The sequence below is a fragment of the Somniosus microcephalus genome, chromosome 30 (genome assembly GCF_052327205.1).
Source record: "Somniosus microcephalus isolate GS21.2 chromosome 30, FLI_Smic_1.0, whole genome shotgun sequence".
Classification (NCBI taxonomy): domain Eukaryota; kingdom Metazoa; phylum Chordata; class Chondrichthyes; order Squaliformes; family Somniosidae; genus Somniosus; species Somniosus microcephalus.
In genome coordinates, this window is record NC_141016.1 from 6,773,595 (window position 1) to 6,801,560 (window position 27,966).

Sequence of the window (27,966 nt, forward strand, 5' to 3'; positions counted from 1 at the left end):
AAAAGGAAAGGAACGTCTTGGGTGGAGGCCTATTGCCGGAACAGACACAGGGTCCAGATCCGAAACCTTAGCTTGTCTTTCTGCTTCCTTGGTCTGAATGAACACGATGCGCACATGCCGTTCTTATCTCACATTCATTCCGTTACCTTGTTGTCTCCACACTTCATTCCATTTTGTACCAACCCTCGGTTTATTCCGCCCTGGTCCAGCATTACTCGACATATGTTTGATCCAATAGTAATCGTGCCAGTGGCGAAAGTTGGCCTTGCAATCCCACCGACACAGCTTAATTGTCCGCACATTATATCCCTGCAGAGGCAGGAGAATGTAACAGGTTAAGTGGGAGAGACAATCATCCCACGCCTCAGAAAATTCTCCTCAGTTATCTACAATATTGACTCGGTTGGACAGAGTAGTGGGAATCTGGAACCCTCTCCCCCATAAAGCTGTTGAGGCTGGGGGGGGTCAATTGAAAATTTCAAAACTGCGATTTTGGGATTTTTGTTAGGCAAGGGTATTAAGGGATACGGAACCAAGGCGGGTGGATGAAGCTGAGATACAGCTCAGCCCATGATCTCAGTGAATGGCGGAACAGGCTCGAGTGGCTGAATGGCCTCCTCCTGTTCCTCAATCACAATTGCTTCTTTGGAGTTCTTTTCAGGCACTTACCACCACCATGTCCAACGACGGGCATCATTTGAACTTGGTAACATAATCTCGACTAACATAGAAACATAGAAGATAGGAACAGGAGTAGGCCATTCGGCCCCTCGAGCCTGCTCCGCCATTCAATGAGATCATGGCTGATCATCCAAATTCAGTACCCTGTCCCTACTTTCTCCCCATATCCCTTGATCCCTTTAGCCTTAAGAAATATATCCAACTCCTTCTTGAATATATTTAATGAATTGGTCTCAACTGCCTTGTGTGGTAGAGAATTCCACAGGTTCACCACTCTCTGGGTGAAGAAATTCCTCCTCATCTCTGTCCTAAATGGCTTACCCCTTATCCTTAGACTGTGACCCCTGGTTCTGGACTCCCCCGCTATCGGGAACATGATTTGAATGAGGTGGTGTGAGATGGTCTAAAGAGAAGTCAATTTAGGCATCTTATGAATCTTTAAGATAAATGGAAGCTCTGAATCCAATATTTCAACACGTATGTGTTGGAAAGTGGTTGGGGGAGGGGAGATTTGTCTGGTTCTGGTTAACTACTGAAGATTATCTATTGGAATTTCAGACACAATATTTTGTACTTAAGGTGTGGGATTTGACGATTAAAATCGGTCAGACTGTACTGAAAGAGCCTTGTAGCTAACAGAGAGAGGAGGGTGTTATTTTCATCCATCTGGGCTGGATGAGAACAACAACATCAATAAGATTTATATAGCGCCTTTAACATAGTAAAACGTCCCAAGGCGCTTCACAGGAATGTTATCAGATAAAAATTGACACCGAGCCACATAAGGAGATATTAGGGCAGGTGACCAAAAGCTTGGTCAAAGAGGTAGGTTTTAAGGAGCGTCTTAAAGGAGGAAACATAGAAGATAGGAGCAGGAGTAGGCCATTCGGCCCCTCGAGCCTGCTCCGCCATTCAGGGGGGCACGGTGGCATAGTGGTTAGCACTGTTGCCTCACAGCGCCAGGGACCCGAGTTCAAATCTGGCCTCGGGCGACTGTCTGTGTGGAGTTTGCACATTCTCCCTGTGTCTGCGTGGGTTTCCTCCGGGTGCTCCGGTTTCCTCCCACAGTCCAAAGATGTGCAGGTTAGGTTGATTTGGCTATGATAAATTGACCCTTAGTGTTAGGGGATTAAATACGTGGGGTTACGGGGATAGGGTGGGATATGTGTCTGTGCAGGCTCGATGGGCCGAAATGGCCTCTATCTGCACTGTAGATTCTGTGATTCTGTGATTCTGTGATTCAATGAGATCATGGCTGATCATCCAAATTCAGTACCCTGTTCCTGCCTTCTCCCCATATCCCTTGATCCCTTTAGCCTCAAGAAATATATCCAACTCCTTCTTGAATATATTTAATGAATTGGCCTCAACTGCCTTTCGTGGTAGAGAATTCCACAGGTTCGCTACTCTCTGGGTGAAGAAATTCCTCCTCATCTCTGTCCTAAATGGCTTACCCCTTATCCTTAGACTGTGACCCCTGGTTCTGGACACCCCCGCCATCGGGAACATCCTTCCTGCATCTAGTCTGTCTAGTCCTGTTAGAATTTTATAAGTTGCAATCAGATCCCCTCTCATTCTTCTAAACTCCAGCGAATATAAGCCCAATCGACCCAATCTCTCCTCATACGTCATTCCTGCCATCCCAGGTATCAGTCTGGTGAATCTTCGCTGCACTCCCTCCATGGCAAGAACATCCTTCCTCAGATAAGGCGACCAAAACTGCACACAATACTCAAGGTGTGGTCTCACCAAGGCCCTGTACAACTGCAGCAAGACATCCTTGCTCCTGTACTCGAATCCTTTCACTATGAAGGCCAACATACCATTTGCCTTCTTAACCGCCTGCTGCACCTGCATGCTTACCTTCAGCGACTGGTGCACAAGGACACCCAGGTCTTGTTGCACTTCCACTTCTCCCAATCTATTGCCGTTCAGATAATAATCTGCCTTCCTGTTTTTGCCACCAAAGTGGATAACCTCGCAATTATCCCCATTATAGTGCATTTGCCATGCATCTGCCCAATTACCCAACCTGTCCAAATCATACTGGAGTTTCTCGGCATCCTCCTCACAGCACACACGCCCACCCAGCTTTGTGTCGTCTGCAAACTTGGAGATATTACATCTAGTTCCCTCGTCTAGATCATTAATATATATTGTAGAGGTAGAGAGGCGGCGAGGTTTAGGCAGGGAATTCCAGAGCTTAGGCCCCAGGCAACAGAAGGCACGACCGCCAATGGAGGAGTGACGAAAGTCAGGTTGCACAAGAGGGCAGAATTGGAGAAACGCAGAGTTCTCGGGGGGTTGTGGGGCTGGAGGAGGTTACAGAGGTAGGGACGGGCGAGGCTATGAAGGGATTTGAACACAAGGATGAGAATTTTAAATTCATAAGAAGTAGGAGCAGGAGTAGGCCATACGGCCCCTCGGGCCTGCTCCGCCATTCAATAGGATCATGGCTGATCCGAACCTAGACTCACGTCCACTTCCCTGCCCTCTCCCCGTAACCCCTAATTCCCTTATCTGCTAGGAAACTGTCTATCTCCGTTTTAAATTTATTTAATGTTGCAGCTTCCACAGCTCTCTGGGGTAGCAAATTCCATAGATTTACTACCCTCTGAGTGAAGAAGTTTCTCCTCATCTCAGTTTTGAAAGGGCAGCCCCTTATGCTAAGATTATGCCCCCTAGTTCTAGTCTCACCCATCAGTGGAAACATCCTCACCGCATCCACCCGATCAAGCCCCCTCACAATCTTATATGTTGCGATAAGATCGCCTCTCATTCTTCTGAACTCCAATGAGTAGAGTCCCAACCTACTCAACCTTTCCTCATACGTCAACCCCCTCATCTCCGGAATCAACCGAGTGAACCTTCTCTGAACCGCCTCGAGAGCAAGTATATCTTTTCTTAAATATGGAAACCAAAACTGCACGCAGTATTCCAGGTGTGGCCTCACCAATACCCTGTATAACTGCAGCAAGACTTCCCTGTTTTTATACTCCATCCCCCTTGCAATAAAAGCCAACATTCCATTGGCCTTCCTGATCACCTGCTGCACCTGCATACTAACTTTTTGTGTTTCATGCACCAGGACCCCCAGATCCCTTTGTACTGTAGCACTTTGCAGTTTCTCTCCATTTAGATAATAACTTGCTCTTTGATTTTTTCTGCCAATGTGCATAACCTCACACTTTCCAACATTATATTGCATCTGCCAAATCTCTGCCCACTCACTTAGCCTGTCTATGTCCTTTTCGAGGCATTGCTGGTCCAGGAGCCAATGTAGGTCAGAGATGATGGGCGAACAGGACTTAGGAATTAGGATGCAGGCAGCAGAGTTTTGGCTCCGCTGAAATTAATAGAAGGCGGAAGATGGGAGGCAGGCCAGGAGTGCATTGAGAACCAAGATTTCAGTGGGGACAGGACTCCGCTCCATCCCATAATTTGGATTTCATGATCAGAGAAACTTGACCCTAACTTCAAACTCAAATCGAGGATACTGAGTGTTATAAATCTCATCATCAAGAAACTACTCATGAAATAACGCTGGCCGGCCAGCTGGTGGTGCCGTCCAAGGAGTATAAATACTCAGGCGTGGCCCCAGCTTGCCAGGGACATTTTGTAAGACAAGGAGCTAGTGAAGTACAACTAGACCTCCATGTTCTGAAACAAGTTGATTAAAGCCTTGCTCTATGCTCAAACCAAGTGCGTAGTGAGTATTATTTCATCACTGAGCACCATGGGAGCTGAAGAGCAAGCCTTGTGGAGCACTTGAAAGTCAGCGAGTTAGAAATGGTGCAAGGGGGGAATATCTAATGTTGCTGCTGATACTTACTGCGGACTACAGGGTAGATAACGAGTCGTCTTCTTACAATAGTTGAACTTATCACCCACCGTATTTCTTTGGAAACATGCTTTAGACCCCGGCTTTGATCCTGTTAGAAAAAGAAACATAGAATTAAATCAGAATTATTTGGCGCAAGGAATGTTATCAAACAATATGAAATTGAAAAGGCAACTGGTTTTCGATCACATTCTCTAGGCCAGTTTTAATTTAGAAGGTACTAATAGTTAACCATAACTTGGTGGTAACACAAGTTATGTTAACTAATGCATTGCTGTGCCTGACCTCATGTTTGATGACTCTGGCAAATAGCAGTTAATTATACTTGATTCAGTCGCAGTCCTGTTGCGGTTGAATTTAATAGAGGGTGTTCAAAATTATGAGGGGTTTTGAGAGAGTACATAGGAACACAAGAAATAGGAGCAGGAATCGGCCACTTGGCCCCTCGAGCCTGCTCCGCCATTCAATAATGTCTAGAACCAGGGGCCACAGCCTCTGAATAAAGGGTAGGCCATTCAGGACTGAGATGAGAAGAAATTTCTTCACACACAGGGTGGTGAATCTTTGGAATTCTCTACCCCAGGGGGCTGTGGAGGCTCAGTCATTGGGTATATTCAAGACAGAAGTCGATAGATTTCTGACGAGTAAGGGCATCAAGGGATATGGCGATGAGGCAGAAGATCAGCCATGATCTCATTGAATGGCGGAGCAGGCTCGAAGGGCCGACTCCTGCTCCTATTTCTTATGTTCTAACAGTGACTACACTTCAAAAAGTGCTTCATTGGCTGCAAAGCGCTCGGGACATCCTGAGGTCATGAAAGGTGCAATAGAAATGCAAGTCCTTTCTTTCTTTATTTCATGTTTTTCAGGTCCAGCTGGAACCTTAAGACCTAAGAACATAAGAAGTAGGAGCAGGAGTCGGTCACTCGGCCCCTCGAGCCTGCTCCGCCATTCAATAAGATCATGGCTGATCTGATCTTGGCCTCAACTCCACTTCCCTGCCCGCTCCCCATAACCCTCGACTCCCTTATCGTTCAAAAATCTGTCTATCTCCACCTTAAATATATTCAATGACCCAGCCTCCACAGCTCTCTCGGGAGGAGAATTCCAAAGATTCACCAACCTCTGAGAGAAGAAATTCCTCATTTCCGATTTAAATGGGCGACCCTTTATTCTGAAATTATGCCCGCTAGTCCTAGATTCCCCCACGAGGGGAAACATCCTCTCTGCATCTACCCTGTCAAGCCCCTTCAGAATCTTATATGTTTCAATAAGATCCCCTCTCATTCTTCTAAACTCCAGTGAGTAAAGGCCCAACCTGCTCAACCTTTCTTCATAAGACAACCCTGATGTGTATGTACCTTTAAGAGAATAACTGGTCTCAGACTGCAGTACCGGCAGTGACCACCCCTGTATAAAAGGCGCTATAGAGCCTCTGTGTTTTTAGTTTTCACTATTGACTTCCACCAGTAAAGACTTACTTTGTTCAATCCTGCTGTCCGTGTCTCAATTATTCACGGACGTAACACTGGCGACGAGTAAGAAACGAACTTACCTGCAACTCGGCAGCAACTCAGACGACGTTATTGAAGGTCGAAGCCAGAAGAAAGAAAATAAATAAATAAATAAAATCCAAAGAAACTCGAGAAACGGGCGTCGACCGTGGGCAACCACCCTCCAAATTGTCGGATTGGAAACTTGCAGGAGAGACTGTCCAGAGCCAGGCTTGGTTCCTCGGTCTGTGGCTTCCCAGCTAATCGGGCTGGTGGCAGGTACTGCACTGATCCTTCCTGGGCTGCGGCGGGCTGAAGCTCGATCGGGTGGCTTTTCAACGGGGCCGGGCTGCGAGTCGGGAAGCAAAGAGAGAGAGAGAGGGTGGAGCGCACAGGGCGCGGCTGGTGCTTCGGAGCCGGGCAGCGTTCGGACCTAAGAAGAGGGAGGGAAGTGTCCCAGAGGGTCCGCTCCACGACAGGAAAATAATAAAAGAAAAAAAAATCAATATTAAACGCGCAAGAAACCGTGGAAAGCAGCGCTAACAACAGCGGGGAAGAAGGCAAAGCGCGGAAGGCGCCATTTTGTTAAATCGGGGAAGAAGGCAAAGCGCAGGAGGCGCCATTTTAGATTTGCAAGATGCCGAAGACTGGCTGTATCACTGCTTTTGATAATACAATAGAGGACTGGACCATGTATGTGGAAAGAGTCGAGGTATATTTCGAGGCAAACGAAATAGCGGAGGGGAAAAAGGCATCGATATTGCTAAACTTAATGGGCGCTAGAATGTACGGCCTATTGCGGGACCTGATTACTCCAGCCAAACCGAAGGCGAAGAGTTTTAACGAAATTGTTGCTGTCCTACAGGAACACTGAAACCCTGCACCGCTGTTGATAGCAGAAAGATTTAAATTCCACAGGAGAACTCAGCACAAAGATGAGAGCAATGCTGAGTATCTTACGGAACTACGCAAGCTATCAAAGCACTGCCAGTTCGGAGCAGGACTGGCAGATACCCTACGGGACAAATTTGTCTGTGGACTCCTGAGTGAAGGAACACAGAAGAAGTTACTCTCAGAAAAAGAGCTGACGCTAGATAAGGCTTTCAGCGTGGCAGTATCGTATGAAGCAGCAGCCAGGGGAGCTGCAGAAATTCAACAAAAACCACAGGAATACGGCACCCACGAAATGACACGGGGATTTGCAAAATGTTATCGCTGCGGCAGAACTAACCATGACCAGAAGGACTGCTGGTCCAAAGACAAAATATGCAGGCAATGCGGGAAGATGGGACACATTGCACGAGTTTGCAGGTCTGGGAAGAAGACCAGCGACAACAAAAAGGCTACTAAGGAACCGTACAAGAAAGTACAAAAGATGACGGACAGTAGTTCCGAAGACCAGATGAGCGATAGTGAATCCGGGAACAGGAGACTAAGCTGTCTCAAATTTCACAATGTAATCGCAAAAGAGGATCACCGAACCATTTGGGTCACCCTCACGATAGCAGGGTCCCAAGTTAAAATGGAATTGGATACAGGATCAGCGCTAACCGTCATGAATTGACGAGACTACGAGCGGCTATTTTCACACATACCCTTGAGAGAGACATCCATCGTCGCGACGACGTATACGGGGCAAAAAGTATACCCCAGAGGAAAAATAAGGGTGCCTGTCGAATACAACGGCAAGAAAATACGGAAATTGTATCTCTACATACTGCCAAATGGTGGACCACCGTTATTGGGACGGGAATGGATCAGGAAGATAAACTTAGATTGGCACTCCATTCATGCAATGACGGTGGACGGTAAAAAAGATGAAGACGTCACTCCTGGACGATTGTCAACAATCTTAGCTAACGCCAAAGAGGTATTTCAACAAGAACTGGGCACGCTTAAAGGCGTAACCGCCTCGATAAAAATAGAAGAGAATGCAGTTCCCAAGTTTTTCAAAGCAAGACCGGTACCATATGCAATTCGCCCAGCCGTCGAGGCAGAGCTGGAGAATCTGGAGAAGGCGGGCATGTTGTCTAAGGTCGACTGGAGCGAGTGGGCGACACCCACCGTTCCTGTCATGAAGAAAACGTTAAGCAATAAGTCCGGGGAGCCAAGGAAGATTCGCATCTGTGGGGATTTCAAGGTGACGGTGAACCCGGTCCTTCACACAGTACAATATCCTCTTCCAAGGATAGAAGACATATTCGCCTCACTGTCTGGAGGGAAGCGTTTTACAAAAATTGACCTAGCACAAGCATATTTGCAGATGGAGGTTGAGGAGTCCTCTAGGAAGTATCTCACGATAAACACTCACAAAGGTCTTTACCAGTATCATCGATTGGTATTCGGAGTAGCATCGGCTCCGGCGATATGGCAAAGAGCGATGGAACAAGTCCTGCAAGGGATTCCGGGGACTCAGTGTTACTTGGACGACATCCTTGTAACAGGTGAAGATGACAGTGAACACCTTAACAACCTAGAACAGGTGCTCACTAGACTACGGGAACATGGGCTGCGAGCCAACCGCCCCAAGTGCGAATTTTTTAAGAAACAGATATCGTATTGTGGCCACGTGATTGATGAAGAGGGGTTACATAAGTCCCCTGACAAAATTGAAGCGGTTGTTAAGGCCCCAGCGCCTGAAAATGTGTCGCAACTGAGGTCATTCCTCGGATTGGTGAATTACTATCATAAGTTTTTGCCGAATTTGTCGACAATTCTGCACCCACTGAACGCCCTGCTACGAACGGGGGTAGCATGGAAAAGGAGCGATGATTGTAAGCGTGCTTTTCAGAAGAGTAAGGACTTAATCACTTCAAGGGAAGTATTGGCTCACTACAACCCAGCACTGCCAATCAGGCTAGCGTGTGATGCGTCTCCCTACGGCATTGGGGTGGTACTGTCACATAAATTCCTTGATGGTTTAGAGAGGCTGATAGCTTTTGCGTCACGCTCGTTAACTTCTGCCGAGCGTAACTATGCCCAGATTGACAGAGAGGCCCTCAGCCTAGTGTGGGGGGTGAAGAAGTTCAATCACTACCTGCACGGTCAAAAATTTACTCTACTAACCGCTCATCAACCTCTTGTCTCCATTTTCAACCCTCAGAAGGGCGTACCGATAATGACAGCACAACGGCTGCAGAGATGGTCCCTTTTCCTAGGGGCACACCAATATGACATCGAGTACAAAGGAACTAAACAGCATGGAAATGCTGATGGATTGTCACGTCTACCGTTGCCGATGGTGGAAGAAGACGACCTTGCAGTGGATCCAATGGAGTTATTCCACTCGACCACAGTCGAATGTCTCCGTGACGAATGCAAACATAGAAAAGGAAACACGGAATGACCCGACACTATCACGGGTCTATGATTTAACGGTGAAGGGATGGCCAGCACATGGCGAACCACTGCTGCCAGCATTCTCGCCGAGAAGAGAACAGCTGTCAGTGTGCAGAGGAACCTTGATGTGTGGATCCAGAGTAGTAATTCCACCTAAGTTGACGGATAGAGTGCTCAATGAGCTTCATGAGGGTCATCTGGGTGGGGTAAAAATGAAGAGCTTAGCCGGAGCGTTTGTGTGGTGGCCGGGAATCGATAGAGAAATCGAAGAGATGACCAAGAGCTGTGCAGGATGCCAGAAGGTCCAAAACGCCCCACCACAAGCTCCTCTGCATCCATGGGAGTGGCCCTCAGCTCCATGGCAAAGGGTGCACATTGATTTTGCTGGTCCCTTCATGGACTCGATGTTTTTAATTGCGGTGGATGCACATTCAAAGTGGTCAGAAGTAATAAAAATGTCCTCAACCACCACGGAAAAAACTATCACAGTTTTACGAACCATATTCGCCAGGAATGGGCTGCCTGAACAGATTTGCTCTGACAATGGACCACAGTTTGTGTCTGAAGAGTTCCGGAGGTTCTTAAAGAACAATGGTGTTAAGCATTACACATCTGCTCCATATCATCCAGCCACTAATGGATTGGCCGAGAGGTTTGTCCAAACATTCAAGAAGGCTATCAAGGCAATGTGTAATGAAGATATACCCCTACAACACAAGGTGGACAACTTCTTGTTTGCCTACCGGAATGCGACACATGCGGTTACGAACCAAACTCCAGCCATGATGTTCTTCAATCGAAGACTACGATGCCGCTTGGATTTGGTTAAGCCAAACGTCTGAAGAGATGTGGAGAACAGGCAGTTTCAGAATATGAATGAAAGGCCGACCAGGAGTTTTAAGATAGGTCAACCAGTTTTGGCCCGGGACAACCGCACTGAGAAATGGCAGCCAGGAACGATTTGTACACGACAAGGACCTCTCATGTATACCGTGGACATTGGGGAGAGCATTGTAAGACGCCATGCTGACCAGATTCTAGAGTCATGGGAAAACGTCAACTCCACACCACGATCTGATAAAGCTGGGAATGAAATCGACGTTCCAATTGCATCTACCGCAGAACCGGTAATATTGGAAGCAGATTAACCAAACAACGACATTGATCCCGACTCAACATTGCCAGAAGAACCTGATACCCCCAAAGAGGCGTTATCCAGACAGAATCAGGAAGCCTCCTCAAAGACTGAACTTATAATTGCTTAAACTTAACCAATGTATCTAGCAACCGTAATTGTGATTGTAATTAGTTATCATTTAGTTGTTAAATGAATGTTATGTACTGTTTATCTAAAAGGGGAGGAATTGTTGTGTATGTACCTTTAAGAGAATAACTGGTCTCAGACTGCAGTACCGGCAGTGACCACCCCTGTATAAAAGGCGCTATTGAGCCTCTGTGTTTTTAGTTTTCACTATTGACTTCCACCAGTAAAGACTTACTTTGTTCACTCCTGCTGTCCATGTCTCAATTATTCACGGACGTAACAAACCCCTTCATTTCTGGACACTTTTACACGCTTCTACAGCACTCCGATACGTAGCGCCCAACTAAACCAGTAAAGGACCACTCAGCCAGTTACTTTTTAAATTTTATGGTACTGGTATCTCCACAAAACTCTCTGTTCACCTAGACCCCTGCTTCATATTTTCTCTCTTATCCTTCAGCCAATGCCCTCATGTAACATTTCGCACTCTGAGATGCAAAAATCATCTGATATAATCGGAATAATTCAAGTGAGATGTGAAGAGTAGCTTTATTACTGTAATATAAATATGTTCATGAAATATATATGAATTTTTTAAAAATTTATTCCTGGGATGTGGGCGTCGCTGGCAAGGCCAGCATTTATTGCCCATCCGTAATTACCCTCGAGAAGGTGGTGGTGAGCCGCCTTCTTGAACCTGCTGCAGTCCGTGTGGTGAAGGTGCTCCCACAGTGCTGTTAGGGAGGGAGTTTCAGGATTTTGATCCAGCGACGATGAAGGAACGGCAATATATTTCCAAGTCAGGATGGTGTGTGACTTGGAGGGGAACTTGGAGGTGGTGGTGTTCCCATGCGCCTGCTGCCCTTGTCCTTCTAGGTGGAAGAGGTCGCGGGTTTGGGAGGTGCTGCCGAAGAAGCCTTGGCGAGTTGCTGCAGTGCATCTTGTATTTGGTACACACTGCAGCCACGGTGCGCCGGAGGTGGAGGGAGTGAATGTTTAAGATGGTGGATGGGGTGCCAATCAAGCGGGTTGCTTTGTCCTGGATGGTGTCGAGCTTCTTGAGTGTTGTTGGAGCTGCACTCATCCAAGCAAGTGGAGAGCATTCCATCACACTCCTGACCTGTGCCTTGCAAATGTTGGAAAGGCTTTGTGGGGTCAGGAGGTGAGACACTTGCCACGTAATACCCAGCCTCTAACCTGCACTTGTGGTCACAGTATTTATGTGGCTGGTCCAGTTAAGTTTCTGGTCAATGGTGCCCCTCCAGGATGTTGATGGTGGGGGATTCGGTGATGGTAATGCCGTTGAAATTAAGAACCGTTAAAAAAAGTGAGTATCATCCGTCAGTCATCCCTTCTTCCCTATTCGCTATTTTCTTTCCTTCCTTATTTCATATTACTTTTCATCGATAATCTCCATTTCATCATTCTTCTTTAGCAATGAATCCATGTTCAGTTAACATTACTTCTGTCCTTGCTCCGATGTGCCACTTGTCGTTGCAACACTTAGTTTCCGTGGTGGTGCTGTAATTAATTTCCCCTGAACCGGGAGGAGTGGGGGCGGTGGGGGGAGATGAGGAGGATGTTTTTACGCAGCGAGTTGTTACAATCTGGAACACACTGCCTGAAAGGGCGGTGGAAGCAGACTCCGTAATAACTTTCAAAGGAGAATCGGACAAACATGTGAAAAGAAAACATTTGCAGAGCTGTGGGGCAAGAGTGGGACACACTTGGTTGATTTTTTTTTCCAAGAGCTGGCACAGATACGGTGGGCCGAATGGCCTCCTGCGCTGTATAGGTCAAGGCACGCATCATCTCGGGCCGATGGGAGACTTGCTAATCACTACTGAAAAAGCTCAGGAATAGCCCCAACTGATTGGCCAGTCTGGACTCAAACCGTATTCTAGAACGCATCTAGAGCCATCCTTTGTTCCTTAACCTGCCCCATTACCACCTCCTCTTGCCTTGAATATCTCTTAATGTCTCTTAATCTCTCCTGCTTTCTATCCTATCACTGACCTTCCCTTTTGTCCTTTCGTCCCCTCCCCCTTTTCCCAGCCCCTAAACTTGCTTTCCATTTCCTGCTTTTTTCTCAGTTCTGACAAAAGGTCATCGACCTGAAACGTTAACTCTGTTTCTCTCTCCACGGATGCTGCCCTGGCCTGCTGAGTTTTTCCAGCGTTTTCTGTTGTTATTCCGTATTCAGACGCTTTGACAGAATAACAGGGTTTTAAACGCTTTTTTTTGGGGGGGTGGGTGGCCATCAACCTACCTGATCCCCACAAAGAGACACACTGTTCCTGCTGGGTTGGGCACTTTCCATTGTAACAGAAGCCTGTATCTTTCTTACAAGGGGTTCCATTCAGGCGGAATGTGTCTTTTGGGCATTCATTGGACTTGCCATCACAGTTCTCTTGAAGATCGCAGTCATCTTTCTCCCTCCTGCACATAGATCCTGCTGCTTTGAACTAAGAATAAAAGCAGATTTATTAGCTCTCCCTATACAAGTCTGTCATTTCTTGACGGGGAGTGCAATCACAACACCTGCTAATGAACATGTTTAAAAAAAAAACAAGAGTCAACGGTAACAGAGATAGACAGACACAGATAGAGAGAGGGAGCTAATGAAACACTCCGAGGTAGGAATGGGGATTGATAGGTAGACAAAAAGGGAGAAACACAGATAGGGAAAGAGGGAAAGAGATGACAGCAGCAGGAAAATTACATTCAGAAAGCAAGAAAGAAGAGATACACAGAGAATGAGGGACTACAGGAACGAGAGACATTGCAGGAAAGGAATATACCCAGATAAAACAGGAGATAAGCACACATCCAGAGAGTGGGGGGGAAGAGAGAGGGGGGGAACGAGGGGAGAGAGAGGGGGGGAAACGAGGGGGGGGAATGAGGGAGCGAGGGGTGGAGATGGGGGGGGAGAGAGAGGTGGGGAGAGAGAGGGGCGAGAGAGGGGGCGAGAGAGAGAGGGGGCGAGAGAGAGGGGCGAGAGAGAGGGGCGAGAGAGAGGGGCGAGAGAGGGGTGGGGAGAGAGAGGTGGGGAGAGAGAGGTGGGGAGAGAGAGGGGGGGAGAGAGTGGGGGAGAGAGAGGGGGTAGAGAGAGGGGGAGGGGGAGAGAGAGGGGGGTAGAGAGAGGGGGGGGGGAGAGAGAGGTGGGGAGAGAGAGAGGGGGGTAGAGAGACGGGGGGGAGAGAGAGGGGGGTAGAGAGACGGGAGTAGAGAGAGGGGGAGGGTGAGGAGAGAGGGTGGGGAGAGAGGGGCGAGAGAGAGAGGGAGCGAGAGAGAGGGGGGAGAGAGAGGGGGAGAGAGAGGGGGGGAGAGAGAGGGGAGGAGAGAGGTGGGGGAGAGAGAGGTGGGGAGAGGGGGAGGGGAGAGAGAGGGGGAGAGAGAGTGGGGGAGAGAGGAGGGGGTAGAGAGAGGGGGTAGAGAGAGGGGGAGGGGGGAGAGAGAGGTGGGGAGAGAGAGGGTGGGGAGAGAGGGGGCGAGAGAGAGAGGGGCGAGAGAGAGGGGGGAGAGGGGGGGGAGAGAGAGGGGGGGTAGAGAGAGGGGGGTAGAGAGAGGGGAGGGGGGAGAGAGAGTGGGGAGAGAGAGGGGGGGGAGAGAGAGGGGGGCGAGAGAGAGGGGCAAGAGAGAGGGGCGAGAGAGGGGCGAGAGAGGGTGGGGAGAGAGGTGGGAGAGAGAGGTGGGGAGAGAGAGGTGGGTGAGAGAGGGTGGGAGAGAGGGGTGGGGGAGAGGGGTGGGGAGAGAGTGGGGGAGAGGTGGGGGGGAGAGGGGTGGGAGAGAGGGGTGGAGAGAGGGGTGGGAGAGAGGGGGGGAGAGAGAGAAGGGGAGAGAGAGAAGGGGAGAGAGAGGGGGAGAGAGAGAGAGGGAGGAGAGGGGAGGAGAGGGGGAGAGAGAGGGGGAGAGAGAGAGAGAGGGGGAGAGAGGGGGGAGAGAGAGGGGGAGAGAGGGGGGAGAGGGGAGGGGAGAGAGGGTGAGGGAGGGGGAGGAGGAGAGTGGGGGGAGAGGGGCGGAAGAGAGGGGGAGGAGAGAGAGGGGGAGAGGGGGAGAGGAGAGCGAGGGGATGAGAGCGAGGGGAGAGAGAGCGAGGGGGTGGGGGGAGAGGGGGAGGAGGGGGGGAGAGAGGAGGGAGAGAGGGGGGAGAGAGAGAGAGGGGAGAAAGAGGGGGGAGGGGGAGAGTGGGTGGTGGGGGAGAGAGAGCGCGAGGGGAGAGGGGTGAGGGGAGAGATGGGGAGAGGGGGTGAGAGAGTGCGAGGGGGGAGCGAGGTGGGAGAGATGGGGAGTGGGGGGGAGAGAGGGGGATGTGGGGGGAGAGAGGGGGGAGCGGGGGGAGAGAGGGAAGGTGGGAGTGGGGGGGAGAGAGGGAGGTGGGAGTGGGGGGGAGAGAGAGGGTGGAGAGCGAGGGGTGGGAGATGGGGGAGCAAGGGGGGTACGAGGGGGGAGAGAGGGGGTATGGCTATCTGTTCCAGCATCAATTTAAACTGGAGGTCAGTAAGGTAAGTGAGATGGGGAGTAGGGGGGGATTGACAAGCACCTCATGAACAGGTCATGATTGTAAGAGGAACTCTGCAGGGCTCTGGTTGGAGGAGTCATGATTCTCTGTGAAGTAACAAGTTATGAGCTTCAGTACACCTCAGCTAACCATGTTGAAACAACATTGCATCAAGTATGAGAGTGTCCCATGGTCTGTAATGATGGCCATCTCCTGCTGACTACTGGAGGGCAACAGTATTATTGATCCTGTTGGCTGGAAAGGGTCTCGGAGGTAGAATGACGGGCAATTCCACTGGCTCCCAAGTTGGGCCGAGTTTCCTTTGAAGGGGGGCCCATCAGCCCACTGTGCTTCCAACGTCATTTCGCGTTTGCCGCTCTCAATTCTGATGGGGAACACCTTGTGAATGGTGCGACTCGAGACTGTTTGAAGGATGACCAAACCCAAGAGGAGGTGGTCAGCTTAAGGAAGCCAAAGCTAAGCGAATGTAAGTACCTTACAGTCCTGGCAGCATTCACCATCTGCACACTGCGCTTCTTCTCGTAATTTGCACGTCTGGGCGTCACAGCAGGGATTCTGGCACTCCTGTGGATAACCAAATACCATTAAGGCCAACCGACATCGCTACAGCCTGCATACATAGAAACATACGACATAGAAACATAGAAGATAGGAGCAGGAGTAGGCCATTCGGCCCCTCAAGCCTGCTCCGCCATTCAATGCAATCATGGCTGATCATCCAAATTCAGTACCCTGTCCCCTGCTTTCTCCCCATACCCTTGATCCCTTTAGCCCTTAAGAAATATATCCAACTCTTTCTTGAATATATTTAATGAATTGACCTCTACTGCCTTCTGTGGTAGGGAATTCCACAGGTTCACCACTCTCTGGGTGAAGAAATTCCTCCTCATTTATGTCCTAAATGCTTACCCCTTATCCTTAGACTGTGACCCCTGGATCTGGACTCCTCCGACCATCGGGAACATCCTTCCTGCATCTAGTCTGTCTAGTCCTGTCAGAATTTTATAAGTTTCAATGAGATCCACCTCTCATTCTTCTAAACTCCAGCGAGTACAAGCCCAATCGACCCAATCTCTCCTCATACGTCATTCCTGCCATCCCAGGTATCAGCCTGGTGAATCTTCGCTGAACTCCTTCCATGGCAAGAACATCCTTCCTCAGATAAGGCGACCAAAACTGCACACAATACTCAAGGTGTGGTCTCACAAGGCCCTGTACAACTGCAGCAAGACATCCTTGTTCCTGTACTCGAACCCTCTCGCTACAAAGGCCAACATACCATTTGCCTTCTTAACTGCCTGCTGCACCTGCATGCTTACCTTCAGCGACTGGTGCACAAGCGACACCCAGGTCTCGTTGCACTTCCCCTTCTCCCAATCTATTGCCGTTCAGATAATAACATGTTGGCTAACAGACTGTGAAGGAATAAGCCATATTACCTAGTCAGAAAAATAAACTACCTTATGAAAGATTTCTAGCCTTATTAAGACATGACAAACTGGTTTGGAAATTTAGAAACCGAACCATGAAATAGCTATGAAAGAATTCTGGCTATTGAGATAAGACTGTTATTGACCCTGAATAAATAACCTTATTGAAACAGAAGGTGAAGGGCTCCAACAGGCTGACTTTTGGGAACAGAAACAATGGCCCCGATGTTCTGCCCACCGTCGGGCGGCTTTTCATGCGGCCAGGGGGCCGAAAATCGGCGAAAAAGCAGGTCGGGACCCCCTCGCTGATTCCCCGCCCTGTCCAACTTTCGGATTGCCGTTTCCGCGCGCCCCGCTTCAGTCCCGGCCGCCGTTGGCGGGACTGGTCGTCGGAGCACTAACAAGCAATTATCTGCTTGTTGAAGTGGATTTTCCCATGCCGTTGCGACTTTGGGGCTTTCCCACCTGAAACCCGCCTGCGGGGAATCCCGCCGCTGAGAGCTGCGTGAAAACAGCTGGCTTGCTTGCTTGCAGCAGCAGGTCGCTGAGGGCTGAAGATATTTAAAGAGGCAGCATTTGCAGGCTGCAGGACCTTGTTGATCAAGGCTTGGGGGAACTATTTGAAGCCTTAGGAGCAGCAGCAGAAAGTTGGAGCCTCACACACTTCTTCAGTGTGAGCTCCTGGGAAGCCCCTCTCACCACCCTAACTCAGGACCTCCTCAACGGAGGCATCTGCCAGAAGCATGGGAGGCCTTTGGGACGTTCCCTTCCAGGCATTAGAGGATCTCCAACAGCAGAGGTGGCAGCAGCAGAACCAGGAACAGCAGGATGAGCACCAGGAGCACCAGGCTGCTGCTCACTCAACTGAAGCTGCACAGGCCAGAAGGGGCCAGTGCTTGGAAGTGGCTTGAGAGCACCTTGCTGCACTTTTAGGGGGCCAGTGGGACCCGTTTCTGCACTGGCAGTCCTACTCAGAAGGACTTCCATGAAGATCTGGTTTCTCTGCTCAACAGATGGCCAACGCTCCTCAGAGATGTCATTCTCTTATGAGCACTCACCATGTTTTCCGTACCCTGGCGAGTTATCTCCTCCATGGAGGTTGCCAACCTTTCCATGGTGATGCGTTCATGCGCCAATGACTCCACAAAGGCTCTGCTCATGGTCGCTATGGACTCCTCCATTTGCTCAGCACTCGCATCGACCCTGGAGACAAAACCTGCCAGAGACTCCTGCATCTGTGCATGGAGATCCATCACCTCTTCTCTTGCGGATGGACCCAGAGGCAGAGGGTCGTCATGCAGCACAGCTGAGCTGAGCTGGCAGAGTCCTGCGCCCTCCGACGAGGACTCTCCACTGCTGTCCCTGTCTCCAGAGTCTGCTGAGGCTCACTTGTGAGCTGTGAAACACCAGGTGACAACACTATCCCGAAGGTCCCCCCGAGGTGTGAGTGCCTGCGCTGGTGCTGGGTGCACTTACTTCTGCTGATGCTGCGCCCTCAGAGGTTGGAGCTTCCTCTGAGGAGTCTGGTTGCACAGCCTCTTCCTCCTCCACAGTGAGGACGGGGGCTCTGGATGGTACTGTGGGGGAGTAAAGGAAGGAGATAGAGATGTAATGCCAAGGTTCTTCTGGTGACTTCCAGCGAGTTGGCATCTGCTGACACCTGCATCCATGCAGCATTGGTCTCAGTGGGAGGCCTCTTCCTCCCTGACCTAGGGAAGAGGACCTCCCTGTGGGCCCTTACCTCATCCAATAATGCCTGCAGTGAAGACTCGTCGAATTTGAAGTCAGCTCATCCTCTGCCGCTGGCATCAGCTGGTGCAGGCTCCTCTGCCATTGTGCAAGAGTGGTTGAGAAGCCTGCAGAGGTGGAGAAGCTTGCTGGACACTTTGAAAGCACCACGAATGATGACATCATAGTGTGGGGATTTCTGACTCGAATTGGACAATTGGCAAGGCTTCCCACATGCTGGGAATTAATTGGCCACTTGAGGGAAAATTGCGTGGAGCTGGCTGACACTTTTTTATGTGTGTCAGAAACCCCACATTCGGGGAAATCCGACCATTCCCCACACAAGCCGAAAATCGGGGCCAATGGTTCACCCTGGATAAGGTGTTCTAATTTAAACTTCGTAAAGATGGCACATAAGATAAGGAACATCTGCCCTCATAAAGATGACATAAAATAAGGAACACCTGCCTTTCACACCATTCTATATGGTGACCCTAGAACACCTGGAGATGAGACAAGATTCTGGCTGATGTAGCAGTAAGAATTGCAGAGGTTGGCAGAAAGATGAACAGGGATAATTGACTTGCATCAGCAGAAACTTTAAAGGAAATACCACTGGAAAAGGGTATAAATATTGAAGTTTCAAATGGGATATCAGACTCGCTTTAATCGGGCAAAGCAATTCTCGGCTACAGAGGCAGCTCTGTAGTCTACCACTCTTTGTACCTCGGGGATCAAAGGTATTTGATATTGATGGATATCCTGTATAGAAACCTTTAAGAACTGTAATACTGTCGCGAAGTTAAAATTTAAAAGTAAGATTCTCTGTTAAAAAGATAGTGGCCTAGAAATTCGGTGGGCTGCCCCACCAGTTAGCGCCTAAAGAGGGCACTCAGTGGCTTTAGCACCACTGGCCACGCCTCCCGCGATATTTAGCTGGGGCGCTAATGGCGGCGTTAGCCTGTTGCATTGCGCCGCCACCGATGATGTCATCGGTGTGCGCAGTGCCCTGCTACCACCCCGATCTCGATATTCGGTAGCGCCCGCCTCTGTAGCGCTGTTCGCAAATCACGCCCGGTTCACGGGGCCTACCTGTGGTGGCAGTGGCGCAAATTAAGGTGGAGGTGCGGGGTGGCCGTTTTTTTTCGGCGGCCGCCTGCCAGCACCTCCGTCCCCGGCCTTCTGATCTTCCCCCGCGGCAGTGCCGGCTGTTTTCCGAGAGCCCGGCACTTCTCCTCGGTGTCGGGCTCTTTTGCCGGCACTCGCGATCTCCGATCGCGCTGGTGCCGGCCCCTCCCCCTTAAGAATGGGAGGAAGGCCTGCAGTACCGCAGCGCGCCGTGCCGCTGCGGCACGTTGCGCTGCGATATTCAGTTTCAGCGCCCTAAGAGGGATGCGGAGCGCCTCGAGCCTCGCCCCGTTCAAGCTGAATTTCCGGCGGTCGCAACTGCTCCGATTGCTGCGCTAATTCCGGCGCCCAGGCGAGCTTGGCGCCCTGTTTGCGGCTCCACCGAATTCCTCCCCCAGTATTTTTTCTCTTTTTAGAACTGTTAATGTTGCAACTGATTGACTGATTCACCAACTGTAAATTGCATGTCAGTTCTTTTAATAAATCTCGATATATTTTTTTAATTGTCTCACATAAGTCTTCTGTATCAATAACTCGCAAACTCAATTTCTGTACACTCTTTGGTAAAGAGTTACAGAATTCTGAGGGAGTTTTCCGGACCCTCATAATATCCGGGACGTTACAGTCTAGCTAAACTTATTAAAAGTACTATCTGGAGGACGGTAACATTCTCGGGTTGTTCCTTTCCTTTAGGGAGAGACCAAATTAAGCGTCTTTAGGGTTCGGCTACCTCAAACTTTAGTTGAAAGTGAATGTCTGAGAAATACGCCTGATCCGGGGTAGCCCTAAAGGGGCTAGGACTAGTAAATATCTGTTCAAGTCAAGCCTGAAAGAATGTCTCAGGAAAATATTCATCCGATGATTCCGCACCAGTCCCTGATTGCCCAATGACGCAGATCACATGGCCCACTCTCCCTCATTCTCATCTTCAAAGCAAATTCCCAAGTGGCGCGCCACTGACAACTCCCTCGTTGGGTGACTGCTCCACGCCAGACACCAGTGAAGACAGCTGGTGAGATGCTTGCACACCTCGCAGTCATCAACTCAAGAGGGTCTCAGCAGAGAGCTGGCAGAACCTGGCCCAAAGCAGGTATTATTACCTGGCGCGAGATTAAAAGAAGACTTGCATTTATATAGCGCCTTTCACGACCACCGGATGTCTCAAAGCGCTTTACAGCCAATGAAGTACTATTTGAAGTGCAGTCACTGTTGTAAGGTGGGAAACGTGGCAGCCAATTTGCACACAGCAAGCTCCCACAAACAGCAATGTGATAATGACCAGATAATCTGTTTTTTGTTGTGTTGGTTGAGGGATAAACATTGGCCAGGACACCGGGGATAACCTCCTTGCTCTTCTTCGAAATAGTGGCCGTGGGATCTTTTACGTCCGCCCGAGGGAGCAGACGGGGCCTTGGTCTAATCCGAAAGACGGCACCTCCGACAGTGCAGCACTCCCTCAGCACTGCACTGGGAGTGTCAGCCTAGATTTTTTTTGTGCTCAGAGTCCCTGGAGTGGGACTTGAACCCTCAACCTTCTGACCCAGAGGCGAGAGAGTGCTGCCCTCTGAGCCGCAAGTAAAGAAGAGAAAGGGTGTAGGGAAGGGAAAAGGGGGAGTCGAAAACATTGGAAGTTATTGAAAGGGTTAAAAAAAATTGCTCAAGGTTACCGAGGCATTGCAGTAGATTAAATGCATCATGCCAAAAAAAATGTTGGTTTAATGTTTATAAACCCTCTCCCCCGAGGCCATTCATCAATAGAATGAAAAGGCTTGTCAATTGCAAAAATGCCATAGGAATATATTCAGGTACTAGCTGGGGTGCCCGGTGTTGCTCAGGCTTTTTTGTAAAACTGGTTATGAGACTGGTGGGCTGGTCACTCTCCTCTCCCCTCCCTCTCCCTCTCCTCTCCCTCCCCCTCTCCTCTCCCTCCCTCCCCCCTCCCTCTCCCTCCCCTCTCCTCTCCCTCCCCCCCTCTCCTCTCCCTCCCTCCCCCTCTCCTCTCCCTCCCTCCCCCTCTCCTCTCCCTCCCTCCCCCTGTCTCTCCCTCCTTTCCTCTGTCTCCCTGCCTCAGGCCTGGCCCGACTCACCTCGGTACCAGAACGGAGTCAGTCCGACAACGGGAGGCCAGGTGCCCATCGCTCCGAAGCGAGCCCGGGGTTCCTCATGGTTAATGCAGTGGGCCTTTGGACCCGGTTGGCCGGGCGGCAGACGAACGCCTTTCGCTGCGGACTCCCGTGTCCGATTGTGGTCGGGGACGGCTCGTTGGAAAGCCGCGGTTTTCCCGGTCCCGCACTCACAGCAAGAGAGAGAGAGGGAAGGAGAGAGAGAGAGAGAGAGAGAGTGAAGGAGAGAGAGAGAGAGGGAAGAAGAGAAGGAAGAGGAGCGAGAGAGAGAGGGAAGGAGATAGTTTTCCCGTGGCCGCCATTTTGTGAGGCACTAACGACAGTTTGAAAGATTAGGCCCCGCCCACACACACCATGAAACGCCCCTCGTGATGCAGCACGCTCCCCCCGTAGGATTGGTCAACCTTCACGTCACTCAATGCTAATGAGCGGATTCCCCCGTATGATTGGCCAACTGCTAATGAGCGGATTTTTGAATGTTTTTTGTATACTGTCCGAACAATTTTTGTCTGACCAAAACGTAAATATGCCTATGACACTCCCCTAATCATAAGCTTTCTTTTGATGTAACATATGTGTAGGTACGCTCTATAACTTTTGAGTGTATAGCGGACAGACAGACAGACGGACGGACGGATCCTTTTATATATATACTAGCTAGGGAGCCCGGCGTTGCCGGGGCTGTTTTGGGGCAGGCGGTTTAAATCGAGTGCCAGGCTTTGGGGCCCTGTCTGTGTCCCTTTGTGAATCTGGTGGTGGGCAACATTTTAAATCGAGTGGCAGGCTTAGGGCCCTGTCTGTGTCCCTGTATGTGTACCTTTTAAAAGGTTGAAAAATGAAAGTGAAAGTACTTGAAAAACGTTTTTGGTAAATCTTATGTTATTTTTAAAAGACATACTAACTTTGAAAGTCGTTTTAGCTGGAAGGTGAAGTCATTTGAGCTGGAAGCTGGTAGTCAAACAATGGCTGGCAGCTCCCCGAGATGAAAACAAATAGTCCCGCCCACACACACACCGATTGGCCAACCATCAGGGGACCGTACTGTAGGATTGGTCAATCGTGACGGAACAGGATTGGTGGAACCTTGATGTCAGTCAATCAATGCTAGCAGATAATGAGTTTAATTTTGAAGGTTTTTTGCATAAGGCGCGAACAATTTTCGTCCGACCGAAAAGTAAATACGCTTAAAACCGTCTCTGAAGCGTAAGCTTTCTTTGGAGGTAACGCGCGCGTAGGTACGCCCTGTAACTTTCGAGTGCATACCCGCAACGCACACGCGATGACAGACAGATAGACAGATAGACAGACAGAATGACAGAAGTACCGCTTTAGAGATAGACAGATAGACAGATAGACAGACAGAATGACAGAAGTACCGCTTTATATATATAGATATAGATATTGCTTCGTTGCAAGATAATTATCTTTTTACAGCAAGAGAGATTAAATGATGAACTAATGCTTACCGCTGGGCTGCCACAGTCACATTCTTCCCCGGTCTCCACAAACTGATTGCCACAGATTGGTTTTGCCACAATATCATCTTGGCTGGGCATATCACGCAGACATGAAGCCGTATGGGTCAGCGTGAAGCTTTGGAAATCCTGGTGACTGCAGGAACTGAACTCCGTTGGGAGAGCATAGCTGTAAGAAGGGAAGGAAGAACTTGCATTTATATAGCGCCTTTCATGCCCTCAGGATGTCCCAAAGCGCCTTACAGCCAATTCAGGACTTTGGAGGGGTCGTCACTGTTGTCGTGTAGGAAAGACAGAAAATGAATGGTCTCAGTCTGCCAGGCAGGCCATTCACACTCAAAGCAAGATGGGCAAACACCAATTACTGGAGTCAATAACCCACTGCTGCAGTTAAAGTAGGGTCTGAGCCCTCACCAATTTCACAACTTTCTCCTTGTCATTATCGGGTACGGTAGCTCAATGGTTATGTTACTAGACTAGTAACCCAAGGGCCCCCACTAATGATCCAGAGACATGAGTTCAAATCCCGCTCACGGCAGCTGCGGAATTTAAATTCAATTAATTAAATAAATCTGGAATAAAAGAAACTAGTATGTGACTCCAGACCCACAGCAATGTGGTTGACTCTTAACTGTCCTCTGAAATGGCCCAGCAAGTTACTTATTCAAGAAGGCAGCTCACCCTCTCGAGGGTAATTAGGGATGGGCAATAAATGCTGGCCTTGCTGGCAATGCCCACATAAATCAAAAAAAGTCAAACAAAGACCGCCTGCTTCCACCTCCATAACATTGCCTGCCTCTGCCCCTACCTCAGCCCATCTGCTGCTGCAACCCTCACCCATGCCTTAGTCACGGCCAGCCTCGATTACACCATTGACCTCCATCCAGTCCACCAATGAGACAGCTGTGCTTTAAGGGGCCCTTTCCAAGCCTTCAGGTCAAACAGGACAAAGTAAGAAATGCTACGGTGTCGCATGAGTGTGACGTAGCTATACCAAAAGGGCAGCAAACTGTTCCAACTCTTCCTGATCCACAAAAAAACTCAACTATTATCTCCATCCACATTCTTTTTTCCAGTGTACGAAGAATAGAGATTTCATAGAATTGTTATAACACAGAAGGAGGCCATTTGGCCCGTCGAGCCGGTGCCAGCTCTCTGCAAGAGCACTTCAGCTCGTCCCACTCCCCCGCCCTTTCCCCGCAGCCCTGAAAAATGTTTTCCTTCAGGTACTTATCCAACTCCCTTTTGAAAGCCATGATTGAATCTGCCTCCACCACCCTGTTAGGCAGTGCATTCCAGATCCTAACCACTCGCTGCGTAAAAAGGTTTTTCCTCACGTCGCCATTGGTTCTTTTGCCAATCATCTTAAATCTGTGTCCTCTGGTTCTCGACCCTTCTGCCAATGGGAACAGTTTCTCTCTATCTACTCTGTCTAGACCCCTCATGATTTTGAACACCTCTATCAAATCTCCTCTCAATCGTCTCTACTCTAAGGAGAACAACCCCAGCTTCTCCAGTCTATCCCTCATCCCTGGAACCATTCTTGTAAATCTTTTCTGCACGCACCCTCTCCAAGGCCATAGTTTCTACTGATGGGAGGGGTGTGGGTGGGAAGTGAATTACTCTGGGCATTAAGTGTAGGTGAACTGTAAACACACACTACCCCCCCGCACCCCCCACCTCCCAGCCCAAGGTGTTTGCCATGTTGCCGCAGAGCAATCTTTTACCTCAAGGTGTCTTCAGCAATGGAGGGAAATGAATCATACTCGCCTCAAGACTGGAGACATGATGCAAGATTTGGAACTGCACAAGCAAGCGTTGTCATCGTGATCCATGCCGAGATTGTGGCCCATCTCGTGTGCCATAGTCGATGCAACCCCATGGACATTAGCCGCGTGGTCCTGGAAATAACTTTATTTTTAAGCACAGATACAGATACAGAGTTCCATGTCCAACAGGTCAGAAGTGAGTTGAATGCGTGCTGATAGGAATGCCCCACCCTGGCTGCCACTCAACACTGATTGAACACACTGGTCATCGCAAAACCACCTTTCAGCCCATCTATTTTTCTTTTGCACGATGAGATTTGGTGCCACTTAAGATAATATCGTCCATCTCCGCTCCTGCCTCAGTCCATCTGCTGCTGAAACCCTCATTCATTCTTTTGTCACCTCCAGACTCGACTATTCCAATGTTCTCCGAGCCAGACTCCCACCTTCCACTCTCCATAGACTTAAGCTCAACCAAAACTCTACTGCCCCCTATCCTAACTCCCGTTCACCCATCACCCCTGTTCACTTTGAACGATGTTGGGACCAATCACTGGAACTGGAGTAAGCCATTCAGCCCCTCGAGCTTGTTCTGCAATAGTACTGCACTGCAGCAACTCGCCAAGGCTTCTTCGGCAGCACCCCCCAAACCCGCGACCTCTACCACCTAGAAGGACACGGGCAGCAGGCGCATGGGAACACCATCACCTGCAAGTTCCCCTCCAAGTCACACACCATCCTGACTTGGAAGTAGATCGGCCGATCCTTCATCGTCGCTGGGTCAAAATCCTGGAACTCCCTCCCTAACAGCACTGTGGGAGCACCTTCACCACACGGGACTGCAGCGGGACAAGAGGGCAGCTCACCACCACCTTCTCGAGGGCAACTAGGGATGGGCAATAAATGCTGGGCCTTGCCAATGACGCCCACATCCCATAAACAAATTTTTAAAAAAGTATTCATTGCACAATGTTAAGTTGAGAGTGAAAACATACCTGATTAACAGCTCCGGAATTGCTTGTGCACATTCCACTTACTGGAGCCAAGCCTATCGTATCTCCCGTGAAATCGATAAAACTGGAAAAAAGGAAATAAAGACATTTTGATTTTTTTTCCTGTGGCAATAACCTTGTCTTTCTCAGAAAAAGTCATTCAACTTTTCAAAGCAAAGTATTTTGTTTCCCAAATGTTTGGGCTCTTCAAGAGGAGAGATGACAGCACTGGGGATGGAACGGCGTTCCATTTTTGTTTTGACACACTAACATCACGCTAGATTGTCAGGCCAAAATACAGCGGAGTGTAGCCCTTCTGGACTCTTTCTGATTATCTGAAGCAGATGCTGTATTGGTAACAGTGGCGGTTTTTATTTGATATAAGTGAGACATTGGCCCAGAAATTCCGGTCGGAGGCTTCCCGCGAGCATAAGCCCCCGGCCTGCACAAACGAACCGCGCCGACCGTAATGCTCTGGGCCGGCATAGAATTCCGTTGATGTGCCTCCTGAAACTGCCGGTGCGCAGGGCCCGCGTATCCCGGGGCGCAGCTAGTTCGCAGCGTCCCTGGGATCACGTGGGCCATGGGGAGCCAATCAGAGCAGGGAATCTCCATTCATAGATTTGACAGGAAGACCTGTCAAATCTATGAATAGAGATCAGCCCCAAAACATAAGTAAAACTTCAAATAATTTTTTTTTTTAAATCACATTTTTAAAATGACTATAAATTACATAAATTAACTATTTTAAAACAAAAGTTTAAATTTTTGAAAAAAATATTTAAAGTTTATAATGGGGCTAAAAATAAACGTACCTTTCTTTAAAGTATTTTAAAATGATAAATCTGTTGAAAAAATGTTTTACTTTTACTTTCTTCACCTCTTACCTTGTTAAGAGCGGGCCCTGTGCCTGCTTTTCCAGACCCAGCTGTTTCAGGCTTACCTGGACTGAAGTAACTGCTGAAAAAACGGAAGTTTCGGCCGTACTCACTGCCTCCCCGGCGCAGGCGTCTGACCAGTGAAGCCCTTTCTCCTTTGAACGGAAGTTCCGGTTTCCAGCGCATGTGCAGTGCATGGGTAAAACTGGCACTTCCGTTGGCCCTACGGGTGAGTACACAGCGCGTACACACCCGTAGGGAACGGAATTTCAGGACCAATACATTACAGTATTTGAGCAGCAGTTTACCACGCACAGTTGAGAATTATATTATCCCCGTTGTTCCTTGGGTAGAGGTTGTGACTCTTGTTCCACATTCATAGAGTCATAGTCATAGAGTCATAACGGCGCAGGAGGAGGCCATTCGGCCCATCAAGTCCGTGCCGGCTCTCTGTAGAGCAATCCAGTCAGTCCCATTCCCCCGCTCTATCCCCGTAGCCCTGCAAGTTTATTTCCCTCAAGTGCCTATCCAGTCTCCCCTTGAAAACATTGAGTGTCTCCACTTCCACCACTTGCGTCGGCAGCGAGTTCCAGGTCCTCACCACTCGCTGCTTAAAATGTTTTTTTCCTCACATTCCCCCCTGTATCTCTTGCCCAAAACCTTCAATCTGTGTCCCCTAGTCCTTGTACCATCAACTAGTGGGAACAGCCTTTCCCCGTCTAGCCTATCCAAACCCGTCATAATCTTGTACACCTCTATCAAATCACCCCGCAACCTCCTTTGCTCTAATGAAAACAAATCCAGCTTCTCCAACCTGTCCTTGTAACTAAGATCCCCCATCCCCGGAACCATTCTGGTAAATCTCCTCTGCACCCTCTCAGGGGCCTTCACATCCTTCCTAAAGTGTGGTGACCAGAACTGGACGCAATACTCCAGTTGTGGCCTAACCAGCGCTTTACAAAGGTTCAGCATAACTTATCTATTTTTGTACTCAATCTCTCTACAGTTTGTCCTCATTCACCCTCCAGGTGGTCACTGTTGAATATTCTACACTGAGAGTGGTTCCAACCCCAAAAACAAGAACTTACAGCAGAATTTGTCCAATCACATTTTCTCTCATACTCCCTGCAACCTACCCAATCATATTGATGATACGTACAGGTACTGACGGTGGTTGGGCCCCTCTTATCTCCGTCTTTAGTCTCATCACAAGCTTGTCTCTGGGTTAGTGGCCCATCCTGCAGACCTTGAAACTAATGGCCTTACTGACTGCAATCAAGTCTCAATGCATTATTCTCTTTAC

The 27,966-nt window shown here is 49.3% G+C and overlaps 1 protein-coding gene across 2 annotated transcripts in view; it reads right to left on the minus strand.

The window, feature by feature from the left end:
- Positions 1 to 27,966, minus strand: part of LOC147097887 (zinc metalloproteinase-disintegrin-like VLAIP-A) — a 92,236-nt gene that overhangs the window by 26,346 nt on the left and 37,924 nt on the right. For both annotated transcript variants that reach the window (XM_085970939.1, XM_085970937.1), the window contains exons 10-16: positions 25,789 to 25,870; positions 24,795 to 24,925; positions 23,016 to 23,193; positions 15,615 to 15,704; positions 12,888 to 13,083; positions 4,514 to 4,613; positions 147 to 309 (exon numbers count right to left, since the gene is read on the minus strand). In XM_085970939.1, the coding sequence (XP_085827065.1) occupies positions 147 to 309; positions 4,514 to 4,613; positions 12,888 to 13,083; positions 15,615 to 15,704; positions 23,016 to 23,193; positions 24,795 to 24,925; positions 25,789 to 25,870 (940 nt within the window). The remainder of the gene's footprint in view (positions 1 to 146; positions 310 to 4,513; positions 4,614 to 12,887; positions 13,084 to 15,614; positions 15,705 to 23,015; positions 23,194 to 24,794; positions 24,926 to 25,788; positions 25,871 to 27,966) is intronic.